Source organism: Pleurodeles waltl, chromosome 10 (genome assembly GCF_031143425.1).
Source record: "Pleurodeles waltl isolate 20211129_DDA chromosome 10, aPleWal1.hap1.20221129, whole genome shotgun sequence".
In the NCBI taxonomy this organism is placed as follows: domain Eukaryota; kingdom Metazoa; phylum Chordata; class Amphibia; order Caudata; family Salamandridae; genus Pleurodeles; species Pleurodeles waltl.
The window spans coordinates 24,480,199-24,500,859 of record NC_090449.1 but is presented as its reverse complement, the minus strand read 5'-3'; the positions used below and the strand labels follow the sequence as shown (position 1 = coordinate 24,500,859).

General features: G+C 46.2%; 1 protein-coding gene across 2 annotated transcripts in view; it reads left to right on the top strand.

Annotated features, from left to right (window-relative positions):
- OTUD5 (OTU deubiquitinase 5) overlaps positions 1–20,661 on the top strand; it is a 426,591-nt gene that overhangs the window by 345,060 nt on the left and 60,870 nt on the right. For both annotated transcript variants that reach the window (XM_069209506.1, XM_069209505.1), the window contains exon 7: positions 18,274–18,481. In XM_069209506.1, coding sequence (XP_069065607.1) covers positions 18,274–18,481 — 208 coding nt within the window. The remainder of the gene's footprint in view (positions 1–18,273; positions 18,482–20,661) is intronic.

The following is a 20,661-nucleotide window of genomic DNA, read 5'->3' as shown; positions in this document are numbered from 1 at the left end:
ATCCTCCACGGTCCCACCGGACAAAGAGAGCAGGCATCTAGACTCTGGGGAGAAAAATGTGCAGCACGGCGGCGTCTGTAATGAAAGTCTCCAGCTCTTCTGCACTCCTGGGCAGGTATGACCGTTCTCTGTGGGACTCCCTCAACAGATTCACAGAAAAGTTGCCCAGGGAAGACAGACAGGATTTTCAAGAGATCCTGCAAGAGGGATGTCTTTTATCCAACCAGGTCATCAGCGCAGCGGCAGATGGGGCAGACTTAGCTGCACATGGGTACGCACATGGAATCTGTGCAAGAAGGTCTTCCTGGCTGAGACTGACTGGTTTAAAACAGGAAGTACAACAGCGCATCCTAAATCTCCCATTCAACGGGAACTCGCTGTTTGGTACCCATGCGGATGAGGAAATGGCCCGCATGAAGACCGAGGTGGACACCATGAGGGCAGTAGGAAAGGAAGAAAGACTTCAGGCGGAGGTATAGGCCTTATGACAGGCGCCCTTTCCAGCAGAGGGTTCAAACCCCTCACTGGTCCCAGAGGCCACAGCAAAGGCAGGGACGCCCTCTTTTTCAGGCTCGTAAGGCCACAAGGGAATGAGGGTCAAGTAGACCTCAACAGTCCACACCGAAAGCGCCGGCCAAACAATGAGATCTCGCTTCCCTCGACACTGTACACCACTCCGGTGGGGGGAAGTATCACAGGTTATCTTCACGAGTGGCACTCTATCACAAAAGACAAATGGGTGCTCAACATTGTCGAAAATGGCTACTCTCTTCTTTTCAGACAGCCTCCACCACACTCGCCACCAGCCAAAGGCAATCCATCTCATCTCAGCCTGCTGCGCAAAGAGGCTCACGCCCTCTTACAAAAGAAGGCAATAGAAAAGGTCCCACTTGCGCACAGAGGAAAGGGGGTTTACTCCCGTTATTTTCTGGTGGCGAAAAAAGGCCGAGCGGGCGTTTTCAGACCAATTCTGGACTTATGGCTGCTGAACAAGTACATAAGAAAACAGAAGTTCAGGATGCTGGCTCTTCACCAGATTTTCCCTCAACTACATCAGGGAGACTGGATGTGCTCCATCGACCTGCAGGATGCATATTTTCACATCCCAATAGCTCCCAAGCATCGGAAATTCTTGCGCTTCCAAATAGCCTCACAGCACTATCAGTTCAGAGTACTACCATTCGGCCTGAAATCTGCCCCCGCGTCTTCTCGAAATGTGTGGCAGTGGTAGCGGCACATCTTCGAAAACAAAAGATCTTCATCTATCCATTCCTAGACGACTGGTTACTGAAAGCTTCCTCTCCGGATCAGGCGAGAAGCCATCGGGACATTGTGCTCAAGGTTTTCGAGTCTCTAGGCCTTCAAGTCAACTACCAAAAGTCCACCTTGATTCCAACACAGAACCTTCACTACCTGGGAGCTATACTAAACACAGAGCTCCAAAGAGTGTATCCTTCGGAGGAACGACTATTATCAATAAACAGGAAGTGTCAAGACCTGTTAAAATCCGACGCACCTACGGCCCATCTGGTGACATCGCTGCTGGGCTCCATGGCATCATGTATTTTCATTGTCCCAAATGCCAGGCTGCACATGAGGCCCCTCCAAGAGGCGTTGGAGAACAACTGGAGCCAAAGGACAGGTCGCTGGGAGGACAGAGTGCGGCTACCGATAGCGGCACTTCAGTCATTGCAATGGTGGATGCACAGACCTCACCTGTCAGTAGGTGCTCCGTTTCACCAGGTAATTCCATCTGACATTCTGGTAACGGATGCATCTCTTCAGGGATGGGGGGCTCATCTGGGTCCCCTTCAAGCTCCGGGCCTGTGGTCCGACAAGGAAAAGAAGTACCCCATCAATCTGCTGGAACTCAGAGCGGTCCATCTGGCTCTCAAGTCTTTTGCTCCATCGATTCAGGGGAATCTCTCCTAATACAAACGGACAATACAACCACAATGTATTATTTGAACAGACAGGGGGGAACGAGATCCCTACCCCTATCTCGAGAGTCCCAAACGATATGGCATTTGTTCCTGGCCAGAGGAATATCACTTACAGCGGTTCACCTGCCAGGTCAACAAAACGTGGAAGCAGATTTCCTGAGCAGACACCTAGAGGACGCCCACGATTGGGTCCTACACGGCGAAGTCGTCGAAGACATCTTCGCTCAATGGGGTCGGCCTCAATTGGATCTCATCGCAGACGAAGTAAACAAGAAATGCCCAGACTTCGCATCCAGGTCCGGGATCTCGAGGGAATGCCCGGTTGATCGACTGGTCAGGGATATTTCTCTACGCTTTTCCACTGATTCCCCTCATACCGGCAGTGATCAACAAACTTTACAGATCCAGCACCAGAATGATTCTCATAGCGCCACAATGGCCCCGTCAATTCTGGTACACAAATCTCCTCAACCTATCGGAAAAACCTCACAGGAGGCTGCCGTGCAGACCGGATCTTCTGAGCAGGATGGAGGGCAGGATTCTGCATCCCAACCTACCCTCTCTGAGCTTAACAGCATGGCTCCTGAATTCCTGCAGTATGGACACCTAGGGCTCTCGCAGGAGTGCATGAACATCTTGAAAGAGTCCAAACGACCTTCCACGCGGCGTTCTTACGCTTTTAACCAGGCAAACTCTGTTTTTGGTAATTTCACATCTTCATTGCAGAGGTTGTTCCTTCTCTTACACAAATTCCAGAGGAGGGCCAAAACTGGCCTGTAGTATGCAAGAGTGAACATCCTGGCCGCCGCTACCATAAAGAAAGCAAAGTCATCTCTCATTCCCTCCTTCGATAGCCATTGTATCATGACATCAGTCCTTATTTTGGAAAATTAAAGGAGGGCTGAATTCAAGCAAAATCAGTACTGCATGAACATCACCTGCAGAAATTGATGCCTCTGACTGCCTTCTCTTTTTCACTGCCCTCCCGAGATTTGGATGGTTGTAAAGCACATCGTTAAGGCATAAATTGTGAACAAGGAGCATGGTTATTCCCCTAAATAGAAAGCTTATCTTCAGTAAATATGTTGCTAAGACTTTGCAGATTATTAATATCAGCAGTGAGACAATAGATTCCTTGGACCGGTTACTGAAACATTGGGATGGCATGCATGCAGCACACCAAAAATGTCACCAACATCTGCGTAGAATTATTCATCCCTATTGCTGGTTTGGTTACTATAGCCCTTACTCGTTTTTAGTCAGCCATACAGACCACAGTGCCAAGGGCAAAAGATCAGGAGAACCAAGAAGAGCAACTCAGTCTGCTCTGTCCAAGCAACAAAGCAGACAGACTTTACTCTTCCTAACCACCTTCCTCTCATTTCACAGGGGTAAACCTCAACTTCCACATTGGGAAACTAACTTCATACATGTAGGTGTCCACAATTTCCACTCCAGTGGCATCTTACAGTTTGAGGAAAGACCTCTAGGATCAGCAATTCAGAGGCACCTGCAGGTAATGAAAGATGAGATCTCAAAACTGCTGCTAGAGAACACCTTTGACAGTACTAAAAGTGCAGAGGTCAGACTTTTACTCCAGATTTGCCCTGGTACTCAGAAATCAGAGGAATGGTGTCCTTTTTGGATCTTTGCAAACTCAGCAAGTATTTGAATAAATAGGGTTACTGATGGCTACTTCTATCCACATATTTCTCACCTTTAGAATATCCTCAGTGGCCAGACTGGATCTGGAAGATGTTTCAGGATAGCCCTTGGGTGTCACTAGGTATCATTGTGTGACTTTGTTACAGAAACCACATTTAGAGAACACTCAAGCATGCTTATGCAGTGCCTTCTTTTAAGCTTCTTTATAAATGCAGGTCCACTGCTAGCTCCTACATTTTTTCTCATCAGTTGACAAGTTTTTTCTTTCAAAATGTATTTCCTGCATGCAAGGTAGTATGTCCCCTCCTAAAACTAAAGGTTTTAAGTCGGCATGGGCTTCCTCTTAGCAGCACACAACTACCCTGTTGGAGACAGGATCAGTCCTTTCCTCCACAAGCCATTTCATCCAAGTGGGGTCTGCAGATTGTCCATTGAGGCTATGCTTTGCTGTTTCTTTTTGTCCCAGTGCATCTTCCACCTGCATCAGTGTGACTTTTGAAAGACCAGTTGTCCATTTTGCTGCGGAAATTTCAGTTTCTTTTGGACAATTAAGCCATAGAGAAGGGTCCCGGCCTTGGAGATCAGAACTGGGAGCTACTCCCAATTATTTCTTTGTGCCAGATTACAAGATGCCTCCGTTCTATTCTAGACTTTCAACACCCTCAATTCCTTTCTGTGAAAGGACAAATTTACAATGCTTATGTTAGTCCTGGTTCTGTCTGCCCTGGATCCAGGGGACTGGATGGTGGTGGTGTGACCTGCAGGATGCCTATTTCCATATCCCCATCCTGCAGGTCCTTCAGCACTACTTGTGGTTCAAGGTGGAACACAAGCATTTTCAGTATGACATCCTTGCTTTTGGCCTCACCAGTGCCACTAAGGTGTTCACAAGGTGATGGCGGTGTTCGCAGGCAATCTTCAGAGGTCTTGTTTACCAGTATTCTTGTACCTTGTCGACTGCAAGTTGAAGCCAGGTTTGCCACAATTTGTCATCAACCCCCCACCAGACTAATTTTCAGTTGGTGTGCCACAATCTATCATCTGAGCCATCCTGGATATATGGTGCACTTTTGGGCCTTGCGTCCTGATGAATCAGTCCAGGACTTTCTGCCTATTACTGTTTCAACCTCAGTCCTGGGTCTCCGTGAGTATGCATTTGATGTTTCTTGGCCTACTCGCCTTCCATCAAGGGAAGGTTTGTTGAGATTCTCACAGACAACACCATCACTATGTGGCATTGCAATAAGCAGTGAAGAGTGGGGTTCTGGTCTCTGATTGTACACCACCTGGCAGGATCCTCAAACATAAGGGTAGACTGACTCAGCTGGCAATGCCTAGTGGATCACGAATGGCAGTTACATCCGAAGGTAGCACAGGGTTCTTCCAGCAGTGGGGAAAACCTCGACTGGATCTCATTACCAACATCACACACACTGTCCGCATTTGTGTGCTGGAGTCCCTAAGAAGGCTCACTGTTGCCAACTCATTCCATCTAGAGTGGAGCACAGAACTCCTGTGAATGCTTTCCAGCCAGTACCTCTGCTGCTCAGAGTTCTGAAGGGGGTCAGGAACTATGGTGTCCAAGTAGTCAGTGACTTCTGATTGGGCCAGGAGAATGATCCCTAGCACTTCTGGAAATAAGCATGTGTCCTCCAGTCAGGCTGCTCCCACAGGAGGATTTGCTGTTTCAGCAGCAGGGCAGAATTTTGAACTGAGGCCTGCACAATCCACACCGCCATGTGTGGGCATTGAGTGATGGCAGTTAACTACATTAGACCTACCTCCTGAGCAGTGGTTGCCATCCTGATGTCCATGCTTCCTTCTACAAATTCAATTGATGCTGGACTGTGGTTCAAGTTTGTGCCTTGGTGTACACCCATAATGCAGACCTGTTGGAGGCCAAACTGTTCGGTGTGTAACTGTTTTGTCTTTGGCCCTGTTAGAACTTGCAGTGGGCTCTGTTAAAGGGTGCTCATCTGCCCTTTTGGCCTTTTTGAGGTTACCTGACCAGCCATCATTGTTCAGTTCCCCTGTTGTGATGCATTCCCTTAAAGGTTTGGCTGACATATCTTCCCAAAGCCTTTTATGATGCATCAGCAGGACCTTAATTTGGTTCTTACTTTTATGTGTGCCACATCACATTTGAGCCATTACACAGCTGTCCCCTATCTCATGATTCTGAGTACCGTTGTTTTCTCATTATTACCTTGGCTTGTCATGTGGTGAGCTTTAAATTCTTTCATTATAGCTACCTTAATCCACCTTCTTCCAAGACAAATTAGTGCTACAAGCTAGAGCTTCCTTTCTACCAGAGTTTGACTCCGTTTCACATTGACCAGTCCATCACACACCAGATGTTTTTACCTACATCACCCCTTGAAAGAGGAGGTAAGACTTCATCATTTGAACCCCCAAAAGAGCTCTGAGATTTTAAATTGATTGTATGAAAGACCATTAGGTGGACAATTAGTTCTTTGTGGGGTTCTCTGGGATGAAGAAAGGCAGGGCAATGCAGAAGAGGACCTTATTCATGTTGATAGTCCTCTGCTACATGTTAAGCAAGAAGTGCCTCCTATGGGATTAATGGCTGAAAGACTCACTCCACCAGATTCAAGGCTGCTACTACTGTTCTGACATGTGGATGCCCGTCATAGATATTTGTCAAACTGCTTCGGTGGTATCTGTGCGCATGTGTACATAGCACTATTGCCTTGACAGCCACGTCTTCTTCCTAGAATGGGATATCGGTTGTTCAGTCCTGCAGCATTTTTTGGTCATTACACTATCTGCCCAAATCAAGTGGGTCAGTAATGTACGCAACTCTCAAAAAGAAGGAATTAGGGGGGATTGGGATGTTAATAAAGATATAAGAATTTGGGGAGGACTACCGTTTTGACAATAGCAGTGTGACCCGCCAAGGATAGTGGAAGCCTCACCCAGTATTATGTTTGTTTTTCTAGCTTAACCATCACAGGTCCATAATTGAGGCGCACAATTTGGTCTTAAGTATTTGGGCATACACGTCCATCATAATAAACTGTCTCTGTGCTCCTCTTTAATGGGAATTGAGTAACCACTTGGGTGGTGGCAGCATCAAGGGGAACAATGATTTTTGGACGGGTTAATTTGGATTCCCAAGAATGTCCCGAAATGGATAATCTCCCGTAGTAATGGCTTCAAGTTCCTATCCGGATCGCAGATAAATAATATATCATCCGCATATAGTGAGACTAATAGCTGTCCAGTGTGATACTGCAGTCCTCTGTAATGATGGTTCTTTTGCAACTGCTGCACCAATGGGTCCATTGCTGTTATAAAAAGCAAGGGGGAAAGGGGACAGCCTTGGCGTATTATCCTGTACACTGGGGGGGGGGGGGTTGTGTGTGCCGTTCACCCTAATGTGTGCTATTGGATTTACATAAAGTAGTTGGATCAGGGCAGTTAAGCCCTGTGGGAACCCCAGTTTACGGCATGTGGCGAATAAAAAGGGCCGCTCTAGAGAATCAAACACCTTTTCAGCATCTAGAAAGGCAACCAAAGCTGGCACAGAGGCGGCTATCCTATTCAGGCCCGCAAATAATATACGTAAGTTAATAGATCTGTGAGGTACGAATCCAGATTGTACTTTGGAGATAATGCTGTCCAGCAAATGGGATAGACGTATCGCTACCATTTTTGCCACAATCTTATCAAAATTTAAGAGTGATAATGGACGATACGAACCACAGTAATGGGGGCCTTTGCCAGGCTTAGGTGAAAGTGATGACCACTTCTTGGACAGTTGGAGGTAAAGTATCTTTAGCAAGGGCCTCATTATAGGCTTCTAAGAGTTGAGGGGCAAGAGTCTCTTTATAGGCCTTATAAATCTCCCCAGTAAATTCATCCAATCCTGGAGCGTTAGTTTAGTTTAGTCTAATGTATTAGTAGCGCGCATCGCTACCGGGGGCATCCCAGTGCTGATAGTTCCCAACAGACCAGCAAAGGTTTTAAATTCTAAATAACCAGCTTTTAAGCGATCTGTGGACGGAGAGTTCTTGGCTCTTAAGACAGAGCTCTAAAGGGAGGGAATTCCAAAGTTTAGCTCCTAAGTAGGACATGGACCTACCACCCCACCTGACTTCACCGATGGGAGCCTGGCCAAAGCGGCTGTTGAGGATCTCAGAGACCTGAGAGGCGAATTAAAGGAGGCGACAGATCTTAATAAGGCAGGATCTCTATTGTGTAGTGCTCTGTGAATGAAGCACAGAGGTGTGAACTTTATCTGTTGTTCCACCGGAAGCCAGTGGAGGAGGGAAATAGAGGATTTGGCGGATTGATGTCTAGGAATATATTTAAGAGGAGCCGAGCAGCGTCATTGTGAACCACCTGTAGTCTTTTAACCACATACTTGGGAGAGCTGAGGTAAAGCGCGTTACCATAGTCCAGACGCGAGATGATCAAGGCCTGGACTATGAGCTTTTTAACTAAGAATGGGAAAACTTTAAAAACTTTCCTTAAAAATCTGAGAAGACTAAAACAGGTGGTGGCAGTCTTTTTTTGTTGTTGGATGATCCATGGTGAGCTGCGAGTCAAGCCAGACTCCCAGGCTCTTTATAGTATCTTGAGGAGGAGACAGACCTTTCAGACACTCCTTGATAAGTGAACGGGGATCCCAGAGGAGGAGATTCTCTAACAACATCACCTCAGTTTTGTCGTCGTTTAATTTAAGTTTGCAATCAGACATCCATCTGATCACGGCTTGGAGACAAGGGATCAGTGTGGGGTGATCGATGTTAGATTTGGTGAGAAGGGAAAAGACCAATTGAGTATTGCCTGCATAGGACACCAACGACAGATCATATGGTTTTATAATCTCTGCTAACGGGTACATATAGAGATTGAACAGTGTGGGGCCCAGGGAGGAGCCCTGGGGCACCCCACAGTTAAGCGAGAAACCGCTGGAGAGGTACGAGCGATCGAGAACTTGGAAGTTCCTAACCTCCAAAAAGGAGGAGAGACATTTTAATTAACACACAGCCAGTGATCCCGGCGTCCTTCATTCTTTGAATAAGAATGGAGTGATCAGCCGTATCAAAGGCTGCACTCAGATCGAGCAAGATAATTGCCGCCAAACCCCCTCGATGGAGGCAACTTCTGACCTCTTCCATGACTGTAAGCAACGCTGTCTCAGTGGTGTTGAGGCCTGAACCCCATTTGAGTGGGGTGGAGGATATTGTGATCCTCAAGAAAGCCTGTGAGATGACTATTTACGTGTTTTGCAATTACTTTGGACACAGCCGGCTGCAGGGAACTCAGCCTGTAATTGAGAAGAGCTGCATAAAGATGGGGGGTTTTCAACAGTGACTTTATTATAGCGTGCTTCGAATGGTGTGGAACATGGCTTATAGTTAGAGAGGAGTTGAGGAAGTTAGCCAGGACTGGAACAATGATTGCTGACCCCAGGGCCAGGATGCGTGGAGGTCATTGGTCCAGTGGAGAACCCGACTTAAAGGAATGAAGAATATTAGTGACAAAATCTTCTGCGAGGGGAGGGAAGCCCAAGATAGTGCGATTTTGTGATGTGGAATGACTGGGGGGAGGGGAGGAGGGGTTCTGTTGACCGGTAGGGATTATCCAGGAAAGCTGAATCAATATCTGGGATGTTCTTTCTTTTTTTTTTTTTTTTTTTTTAAGTGGGCAAGAATATATTTGATCATTGTGCGGGACAGGGTGAATAATCTCTTTGAGAATTTGAAAGACTTCCTTCGGAGTGTTTAAAGGTTGTTCAGTTGTTCAGTTGTTCAATTTTGGAAGCATAATAGGATACCTGCGCTGATCCGATTTCTGAGTGAAAGAATCTTAATTGCTTTCCTATACTCAACTTTTAAAGAGCGGTCATAGGACTTTTGCCAACGCCTCTCAAGGCATTTTCATTCCTTTTTTTTTAGGGTGTAGGTGAGGAGAAAAACATGGTGCGCCTTTTTTTTGCGTCAGCCTCCTGTTTTGGAGACTAGCGGTAATACTGTATCCTAGAGCATTAGTAATCCACCCATTAAACTTCTGAGAAGAGAGTAGTATGGTCTATGGGATCAGGTTTTAGGCTTTTTAGAGCGGCTGCCCAGTCATTAGCAGTAAGCTTATGCCAGCAGTGATGTAGTTGATTTGTTACAGGGGATGGTCTAGAGAAAGAAGGATTATGAAGCTTCAGAGTAATTAGTAACTGACCAGACTAGACCAGGGGACAGGGATGGGGCAGAGTGGCCAAGTCGGTGACGTTGCTGAAGACCAGGTCAATAAATAGTATGACCCTTGGAATGAGTAGGACCATTAATCAGTTGAACCAAGTCTAACGCTGTGACATCTAGGAGAAGACTTTTGGCAGATGGATTACTTGCTTTATCTACATGGATATTAAGATCCCCAAGAAGGGTAAAGTTTGGTTTATTGCACACTAGGTCGGAAACCAGGTCCGGCAGAGATTGAATGAAAACATCAGAGGGACCAGGAGGGTGATAGATTAAAGCCCCAGGATATGTGTACAGAGGATTAAGTGTGAGGGGAAAAAGACATGCTTTCACCACCAGGGATCGTCAAAGGATGAAAGGTACATTTTAACACCTCCTTATAGATAATAGCGATTCCGCCACCTCTGGCATTGACTCTATCCAGCCTGTTTATCAGATAGCCATTGGGGAAGTACCAGGGTTACATCCGGTGAGGATTCCTCATAAAGGCCTGTTTCCATTAAAAAATAAGGCCACTGGAAATAAATAGCTCATTCAGGATAAGGTGAATATCTAGTTTGTGCATAGCAAGAGGCTGTCAGCTAAGAGGAACATGCTGGAAGCCCTATTATGGTTACATGAGTCTGTAACCGGTTTGGTCTGAGGAGACCAATGATAGTTGGTGCATGACCATGCTTGAAGGCCGGGATCGAAAGTGTGCTGATTCCTCTAGGTTGGAAGGACCAGAGTCCCTGGACCTGTCCAGTCACGGACGGGCGTAGACGACCTTGCCTTTAGCTCGCCAGCGGTGCGGCCGCTGAATCCCGAGCCTTATGTGGGGTCAGGGAAGCAGCAGGCAGCAACTAGACCACAACCCAAAATGGCGGCTCCCGGACGGGTGCAGTGCTGCGAGAGGGAGGTTTCCTGGACCTGGAAGATACAAGGGAAGAGGCAGAAGGTAGGAAGAAGAGCCAGGGAGGTCCCTTAGTAAAAATCCCCTAACCAGCCCCACAGAACGCATAAATATCACTGCAAAGCAGTTAGAACCAGCCTCAGGTCACTATACACAGGCCTGAGGGGTCACCGATTTAAATAAAATAATAAATAAATAATAATATATATATATATATATTAAAACACTGTCTGTAAAACTTTCTTCCCTTTTAAAAATTATTCAAGCAAGTGTATGGTATGAACAGGAGTTAACTACTATTATAGGTCTGAGGGTCCACTGGACGTCTGCTGCATCCCGAGCCTTATATGGGGTCAGGAAAGCAGCAGGTGGCAACTAGACCACAGCTCAAAGTGACAGCTCCCGGAGGGAACCACCAAACGGAGTAAAAATGGCACCTGGGACAGGTGCAGTGCTGCGAGAGGAGAGGGAGGGTTCCTGGACTCAGAAGCAAGGGAAGAGACAGAAGGTAGGAAGAAGAGCCAGTGAGGGCCCTTAAGAAAAATCACAAGGAGCCATTTAAAGTCTCTATGGCTGTAATTATTTCTTCTCATGTGAAGGGCTCGCCTAGGTATCTTTGTGCCTCTGTGAGCCACATCAGTCAGTACTGAGGTATCACAATGACCTCTGCGATCATACAGTGTGGTAAAATAGGAAAGAAAAGTGGATTGTATCTCTTCAATGCCCCACCCCATGTGAACCATAGTCAGCGTAGACCTCTGGGATATAGGTCCCAGCGTGTGGCAGTTTAAGCAAGCGCGTCAGCGTCCACCCAGGACGTTCACCTTCACCATAGCGGCGTGCAGTGGTAAATTTCCCCAGAAAAGGGACTTTCCGATCCGCCAGCTTTCGAAACTCTCCATCGGGGTCGCACTGGCTTTCATCTTTGGGTTGCCACCTGAACACGCACTCTCCCGGTCCAGGTCCTGGAGAGCAGTCTCCACCTTTGCCCAGACCTGAGGACACAAGCAGACTGCAATGCATATGCCCCTAACATAAGCCTTGAACACCTCCCAAAGGGAGGTATATGTAGAGACTGACCCCGCAATTCATTCAGATTATTTCTCTATAGCCTTTTGTAGGTTAGCACGAAACAGTGTCTTGAAATGCCAGAATGGGCAAGCGCCAACAATGTTCCTGCATACCTGGGTGCGGGATGTCGCATGACATCACCACCGGTGAATGGTCGGAGTGCAAATAGCTGCCAGAGGACAGCCAAGATGCGGCCGATGGGTTTAGAAGCCAGAAGTGAATCCGCATCCATGTATTATGTGGAGCTGAAAATGTGTGAATGCTATGGCCAACTGTGGGCACACAGGCCATGGATCTTGTAGTCTGAGAGTCTCACAAATGTGCCTAAGGATGCGCAGTGCTCTAGGCTTCAATGACAGGTTGTCCAAGGTGGTGTCCAATAGGGGGTCCATTATCATATTGAAATCCCCCACCTATAATTAAAGAGTCTGCACATGTGTGATCAAGTTTGAGCAATAGATTATGAAAAAATATGGGGGTCATCTATGTTTGGGGCCTAGATGTTAGATAATAGTATTTAATGACCTGCCAACACACCCTCAACCAGTATATATCTACCCTCTGTATCAGCTGTGGTGGAAGGTAATTTTCTTATGGATCAATATGCAGATCCCACGTGAATTTGAACTGTAGTTGGGTAAAAAAAAAAAAAGATGTGCATCCCACTGGGATGCAAATGAATTCTTGGTGCGTAGGGCTTAATGTATCTCCTGAAGGATTGCGATCATGGCTTTGTGGCGAGTCAGATATTGCATTGCCAGTTTACCCTTGCAGGAGTTATTCAAGCCCCTAATATTACAAGACATACAATTTAGAGGCAGTGTGCCCCTAGATCCAGTCATGTCAGCTGTCATTGGACCATCTAGATATAGTGAGTAGGTCAAGCAGAGATGTGCCAAAATATGAACAATAAATTAAACAAATCCAAGCATTTAAACCCCTCCCCACCCCCCCCCCCCCCCCCCCCCCCCTTACAAACACACACACACGCAGCATAAACAGGTCCGGTGAAATCTTTTAGAAACACGGATGACATACATGAGAAACCACTACAAATTAACATGGTCTCAGCTGGGATGGGGGGAACGGAGAGGGTCAACACTCCGGCAGTGAGCGTCTATTTCAAACATTTTAGTGTACATTAGGAAGGAGTAAAATAACTTGAAAGGAGAGTCTGTTGGAACCGCAGAGTTAGCTAACTCTGACCACGGACAGGGCTGTCAGTACCACGCATGAATATCAAAAGTCGTGCAGTTTCACTCTTGTAGAAACAGGTCTGAATTGCCAGAAGGGTGCATATCTTCTGAAGAATGTCCAGGGGAGTAATGTGCTGATCGTGACCCAACCCTGTTGTATGTGTTGCAGAATTCTAGTGCCTCTTTAGATATGTCAGAAATACGGATTCTGCCGTCTGCATCAACCCTAAGCCAGGCCGGGTATAACATACCGTAGCACAACCCCAACTTGTGCAGCACTACTTTGGCGTCCACAGATTTGCAACTTGCCTCCTTTACTGCCATAGTGCAGGCAGGAAATGGAGAGATAATCATCCCCTAATATGTCAAAAGGCCCTTCTCTCGTGCCAGTCGTAGCAACACGTCATGATATCTAAAATTCAGAACTCTCAACAATTGGATGAGGTGTTGGGGCAGGGTGCAGGCCGAGAGATCTATTGGCACTCCACAACAAATGCATTGGTGAAATTCTCCAAGAACTAGTTCACCCAGCAGCTTTTCCACGAAGGCATCCAGCTTACCAGTATCAGTGGACTCTGCGACACCAATGATGCAGAGATTATTCCTGTGTCCTTTAGGAGGTGTCCTTTATGGCCCCGCACGTAGTCTCAGCTTCTGTTTCTCCAGGCGCTTATTCGATTTGTGTGCTTCAATTGCTGATATTCGGTCCTCCGCGTCCTGCAATATGTCATCATGCATCTGCAGATGCTCTCCCATTCTATCCAACTGAACAACCAGTGCTTCAAACCTTGTGCCTATACCTTGAAAACATGAAAGCAATTCTTGCAAAATTGGTTTGAGGTTGGTATGTTGTTCTGATGCACAGCCCCCACTGCGTCCTCCTCCATGGTGGCACTGGTAAATGAACAAGAAGGCGGACAAGGCATGTTAAATGGAAGATTGCACCGTTTAGGGTCCCCACGGATCATAGCTCTAACCGATGGGGCCTATGCAAATTGAACTACCACCTGCGATCAGGCTGATGCTGTCGTTAATGCAGGCCAGGAAATATGATTAAATCTGCTTGTCGTGGGGAGGTCCCAAGCAACAGGAACACTCATGAAGGCTGGCTGCAAGCCACCACGTGGTCCAACCCGCAAGGCGGCAGACTGAGGTCTGTGCAGGGCCCAGCCACGTCCCGGAAAAGAGCACCAGGGGTGCTCACCAAGCATGCCCGCGGCCCAAGACCGCAGTAGTAGAGAGATTGCAGGAGAGGGCAGCAAGCTGCTTTGTGCGGCCCTCCAGCCGAGCCTCTAGCTCACCCGCAGCACTTGTCGCTGCAGGGCCTCTGAGGCCCAGGGTGGGAGAGAGGGACTGCACCGACTGCATACTGCTGTGGGCAAAACCCCTGTGGAATCAAGGAGAACGCCTCCGCTGCTCCAACCACCCTCCCTCCATCCCCTCTCCAACCTTAGAGTCTCTACAGCCCATTTTATTGGGATCTCGTGGCTCCTATTGCTGGGTCTGAGCACCCCTCAGCCAGGTCCACCCCTAAGGTGACCAGAGCTGAAGTGAACGCCCTCCTTGAGAAATCCTCCATCTTGCTTTGGAGGATTAGGACCAATAGGGATATGGATGTCTCTTCCCTCCCTCCCTCCCCCCTCTCCAGAGGGAGTGGGCACAAGGAGGGTGTAGCCACCCTCATTGCCAGCCATTGGCTACTGCCCTCTGACCCTAACACACCCCTAAATTTAGTATTTAGGGGCAACCCTGAACCCAGCTCTTCGGATTTCCTGACTACATCAAAAAAGGACTGCTGAGCTGAAAACCCCACAGAGAAGAGGAGACACCTACCGGCCCGTCTTCTGCTTCGAAAAGCTGCAAGAAAAGAAGCAACGCGTTCTGTAGGACCAGTGACCCCTGAAAAGCCTCCAGAGGACTGCCTTCATCACCGAGAGCCAAGAAACTCCCGTGGACAGTGGACCTGCCCAAAGAAAAGCCCAAGAAACCATCTTTAAAGGGACTCTCACCTTACTCCAGAAGCGCAAGTCCAACTACTCTGCACCTCATGCCTCTGGCCCGTGTTCAGAAAAACCAGCTGTCCAGAGAAGGACCCCCAGGCGACTGACGACTTGTGCAGAGGGAATCCCGAGGACCCCCCTGACCACGACTGCCCAGGAAGAAGATATCCGATGCCTGGAGAAGCTTTGCAACAGCAGCCCCCAGGCCTGTGAGAAACAGAACACCGGTGCAGCAACGACCAGCAGGCGGCCCTCACCCTTTCCCAAGAGGCCCCCCTGTGCCCTGCCTTCAGCGCCTAAGTGACCCCCGAGTCCCTCCATAGAGTTCTATTGAGAATTTGACTCCCTGTTTGCATGCTGCACCCGGTCGCTCCTGTGCCGCTGAGGGTGTAGTTTTTGTGCCTACTTGGAGCCCCTCTAGTACTCCTCCAAACCCCCCTGGTCTGCCCTCTGACAACGTGGATACTTACCTGCAAGCAGACTGGAACCGGAGTACCCCGTCTCCATAGATGCCCAAGTTATTTTGGGTCCTGTTTGACCTCTGCACCTGACTGGCCCTGTGTTGCTGGTGCTGGGTGTTTGGGGTTGCCTTGAACCCCCGATGGTGGGCTACCTATGCAGCGGAGACTGAACCTGTAAATGTGGTACTTACCTCAGAAACTGTACTTTACTTACTTCCCCCAGGAACTGTTGAAAATTGCAGTGTGTCCACTTTTAAAATAGCTTTTTGCCATTTTAAAGAATACTGTGTACAATATCGAATCTATTCAAAGTCTTAAGTATTCTTATGCAAAGTACCTTTCATTTGATGTACTTACCTGCTAAATGAATCTTGTGGTTCTAAGAATAAACTAACAAAAGAATATTTTTTCTATATAAAAACCTATTGGCCTGGAGTTAAGTCATTGTGTGTGTTTTCACTTATGGCTTGTGTGTGTACAACAAACGCTTAACACTAACCTCTGATAAGCCTAACCACTCGACCACAGTACCACAAATAGAGCATTAGTATTCTCTATTATTACCTTTTGGGGAACCCCTGGACTCTGTGCACACTATCTCATTTTGATATAGTATATACAAAGCCAGCTTCCTACACACCTTTTTTTTATGTCCTTCAACTCCACTAAGCAGATTAGCAAGTTTCAAGCTTTCTTTGTTAAATAACTGTATTGGTGTCTCTCTAAGGACTAATCCAAGACACATTCCTAAAATCCCTCCTTTATTAGTTCTAAACTCACGTATTGCCTTCTCTGCATTCTTCTGCTGGCATCTTTTGTGGTGGTATAGTCCTTGCACTCTCTGGACATTTAAAGATGCTTAGGTTTTTATCTGGATATAGATGACAATCTACCAATCCAATGATACTTGTTGATTTTGGTCAAGTATCAAAGGGAATGAAATGTCAAAGCAAGATAAATTATTTCCTGCAGCTCGCACTAGGATCAAAAAAGACGTATCTGTTTCAGTGGGCTCCAGGGGAGGGGGGGTATTGAATAAATAGCTGCAATGTTGCAGCTTGGTAGACTCGCTGCTTCTTCAGGCGTTACTTCCCTGGTTGCAATTCAGAACCTAGACTGCAGTCTGACAGGTGGTGCTTCACAACCAGTTTCTGTAAGGTGAGCCCTCATTCCCACCGACTGCTGTTTCTTTGGCACTGGTAGTTTTAATTGAGGCAAAAAGGTAAATGCTGGAGAAGAAGGTTGCTTGACTCTTCTTTACAAGCAATGCATTTTTGTTGTAAAATGTTATCAACTACATGGTTAGAGATATTTGCATATGCTCTTCCACCCTCCTATCTGTAATGGAGAGGTTGCACACCAATTCTGGTAGCCCTGACATGTCCTGACAGTAATGTTCAAATTGGATAGCCAGAACAAAGTCCAGGCCCACACCACAGCATGGCATCTCTGCATGTGATGGCCTCGCTCCTTATACCTAAAGTGTAACAGCCTGCACAATCCAGTAAACATAAACATCCGTCAGGTAGACTGTGCCGTTGCTGAAGAAATTATTTGCTTTGGAGTGGAAACATTGTTGAGCCTAAGTAAAATGGCTTCTTCCGTTCTTGTTCTCTACCAGATCCACTAATCCTTGCACGTTCTGAATAAAACAAAATAAATAAAAAAACAGTATGAATGCAATTGCTGCCAAAGTTTGAGTAGGAAGGGAATATCCACATTGTTGTGCTTAAAACATATTATCAAAGAGTTAATTCACTGCCATTTTTTGAATGAGGCAGGTGCTAGTATGGGACCAGGCTACCATCATGTTAAAGATCCTTCCTGTAGGTCAAACATATCCATTGTTGTGTAGAAAACGGCCCACCCACTTACTATCTTGCCTGCAAAGTTAGAGTCTGGCTTTCTCTGTAGTGGGACAACACCTCATGTTGCATAAAGACACAATTCTGGTAAGAACAAATCCTAAGTTTTTTCAGTGTCTTCAGACTTCAACCCGAACCACCTGTTACTCTTCCTACATTGTTTCCATAACCACCTTCTGACAGACTGGCTTCTTAATGTTTGTTTGGACAAATTAAACCTCATGTATGTATCCTTTAGTCTAGCTAATAAGGGACAAGAGGTTTGGAAACCGGGTTGCTCAGTGGACTACAATATGCTTTGTTCTGTAGTTCTAAATTAATTGCGACAGACTCAATATTTAGCCCAGAACAGAGTCCAGTATCAGACTGGCAGGAACTGAAACTTGTTTCAGTAAATTGAGCTACATACACCTTTCATCTATATTTTCTATTGGTTTAGTCTCCTAAATTAAGCATAGAAAATCAGTAGAAGAATTGATGCTGAGATACACTGTCACTTTTAAATTCAATTCTCCATCATGGTATTCTCTGTATTATTCACAAATATTTGGACATGTCTGTGTCAGGTAAAGAAACACATCTTTTACATCCAGCCTTGCCCCCACCCACTGCCTTTTCAATACTGAGAGCCATTGATGGGATAAAGTCTTGACCTTCAGTATTCTTTATCAATGCAGTGTTAGTTTTGTTATCCTCTCAATCCACTTAGTACATCAACCTTCAAGTCTTTCTACATCAATCTATTCTCTTGGCTTCCTCGGACAATGTTAGGAATGACTAATGTGCATTGGATATAAGACCGCTTGTTTGCGTTTCTGGACTTCAAGATTATCCTGTAGTAGTAGTAGTTAGTTTGGATTTTTGTCAGAATTACTTTTGCTTGTAAATGTCAGATTTTGGCCTTTTTTTTCATGTTTCCCCTAAATAATTTTATGCCTTCATGTTTATCTCTGCAGCCACGAAAGGCCTCTGCAACTTGCAGCTCAGCAACTGCAGCTGCTTCGAGTGGGTTGGAGGAGTGGAGCAGTCGGTCCCCAAGACAGAGAAGTTCAGCTGCTTCCCCTGAGCATCCTGATTTTCACAGTGACTTGCCCTTAAAGCCTCCCTCGCCTGGAACAGTGGCTGCCCTAGCACTTACAAAACCACCTTCTCCGTGTGCTCCAGGTGAGCTCATTGTGACTATATTTATTGCTTCTAAAATGATTGATTGATTTTAAGATGCCATTTTTGACCAGTTGCATTTATTGTATGCCTCCTCTGATTGATACCTGGTTGGGAAAACTGCATGAATATGTGAGACTAATGCAATTTCAAAGTGGGTTCAATAATAGCCCTGTTTGTCTCCCTTTTTCTATTGTAAGACAAATGCCGCCTTCCTACATAGCTGTAGTTTGCAGATTTCAGATGAAGTTGCCTTGATTTCATAGTGTTTCATTTTTTTCAATCCTCAGTATTGCCTTTCTTGCATACATGGGCACAAAAAAAACTTCTCATCTTTCAGTACAGTCTAAATAATGTAAGGACTGCTGCCAAGGAAAATAAGTGCAATAAAGTATTTTTTTATTTCCTGAGTTTACCTTGAGGTGCATATGCTAGCATGTTTTCTTTTATAATCTCACACTAAAGAGTTTGGTTAATTGCTAGTAATTATACATTTTCCAGGCTTTGGCACGCAGTGTTTGACACTATGTGATGTCTTCAAGATGCTTTCTAAATTCATTTTCTAAATATACATATTTTGAGTAAAAGAATGCTCTCCGGTCTCAATATGCCTTAAGTATTGGAATATTTTTCTATTTCCAACATGGTTAGATAGACCCACTGAAGCTATTTTTTTCTGCAGAGATGCAGATGACCCCTGCTGAAAAGCCCCTAGGCTGCCACGAAAGCTCAGACGTCTGACTCTTGTGGCTTAACAATGCAAATATGTACTGCAAAATCCACTTTGAAGGTGGTCTTTACTACTTCAAAGTTCAATTTGAGTTTTTAGATTCCATAAGACACAAATGATAAAGGATTTGTGTTGATAATGTTAATGTCTGACCCAGTTGTACGACCACCGATAGAATCAATGCAACATTCTCACTCCATAGAATTCCCCACTGTTGAATGTTTTCAACTCTACCGTTTTTTTTTTACTACCCTTTGAGGCAGAGCATCCACCACCATCTGTTTTCTGCAGGCAGAAGCTTCACAAGATTCCAGTTCAAATGTTGATTAGTCAAGCAAAGGGAAAATATTCGGGACAGTGATCACCAAGAATGAGATGCATATGATCCGACTGAGAATCCTAGCCTGGACCCCTCAGACACCACATCAGATTACATCTATCAGTTTCACTGTTTGATTGAGCCCCCTCCAGAATTCAACCTGCCAGTGGCCACTATATTTAGAATACCTCATTTATTTTTGATTTCAGCCGATCCTGCAGATGAGTGAAGTCCATCCCCATACAGTAATTTCCATGGGTGGCAAACTTGACATGTATGTAAAATCCAGTGAAAAGTGCAGCACTCGTCTCAAGAAAAAGTATAGCACATCAGACACTACATCTTCCTTTTTAGTACATCAAATCAAAACTGACTTTTCTGTCAGCAGGAGAGCAAGCAGATCATGCAACTAGTCTGCTCCATGCTTGGTCCCAACACACTACAAAGGCAAATACTTGAGTACGATAGGCAAGAGAATCCTCGCCTTGGCAACATAATAAGAGAAGATAGCTAATGCCACTAGCATACTATCTCGGCATGAGTGATCTGGAAATATTGCCGGGGGAATACCCCGAGCAAATTAAAGCCATCATCAAGGAAGGGGAAGACCTCAATCAGGATTTATACAGCGCTGTTGCTTCACCCGTGAAGGGCTTGAGGTGCTGAGGCGTTGTGCTGAGGGATCACGCCGTCTGTTTCTGTTGGTTGAATGTCCAGGTCTTGAAGTCCTTCCTGAACTGTAGGAGCAATCGTGAGGCACTGAGGTTCCAGGGCTTCGCCGCCAGGTGGGAGAAGGAGCAGCCTTGGCTGTTGGCCCAGCGGATACGTTGGCTAGCCGCCAGGGAGAGGGATCAGGAACGGAGTTCTCTGGTTGGTTGGTAGAAAGTCACTTGTTGAGGTACGCCTGTCCTTCATTGTGTAGTGCATTGTAAAAGCGTAGGTGAGCAGCTTGAACTGGCATCTTTGCCAGTGGAGTTTCCTGAGATGAGGGGTTATGTGTGTCAGCCTGAGGTCGAGGAGGAGTCTGGCTGCTGTGTTCTGAATGGTTTGGAGTTTCCTCATGAGTTGGGCGGTGATTCCTATGTATAGGGAGTTGCCGTAGTCCAGTCTGCTGGTGATGAGGGGCTTATGTGA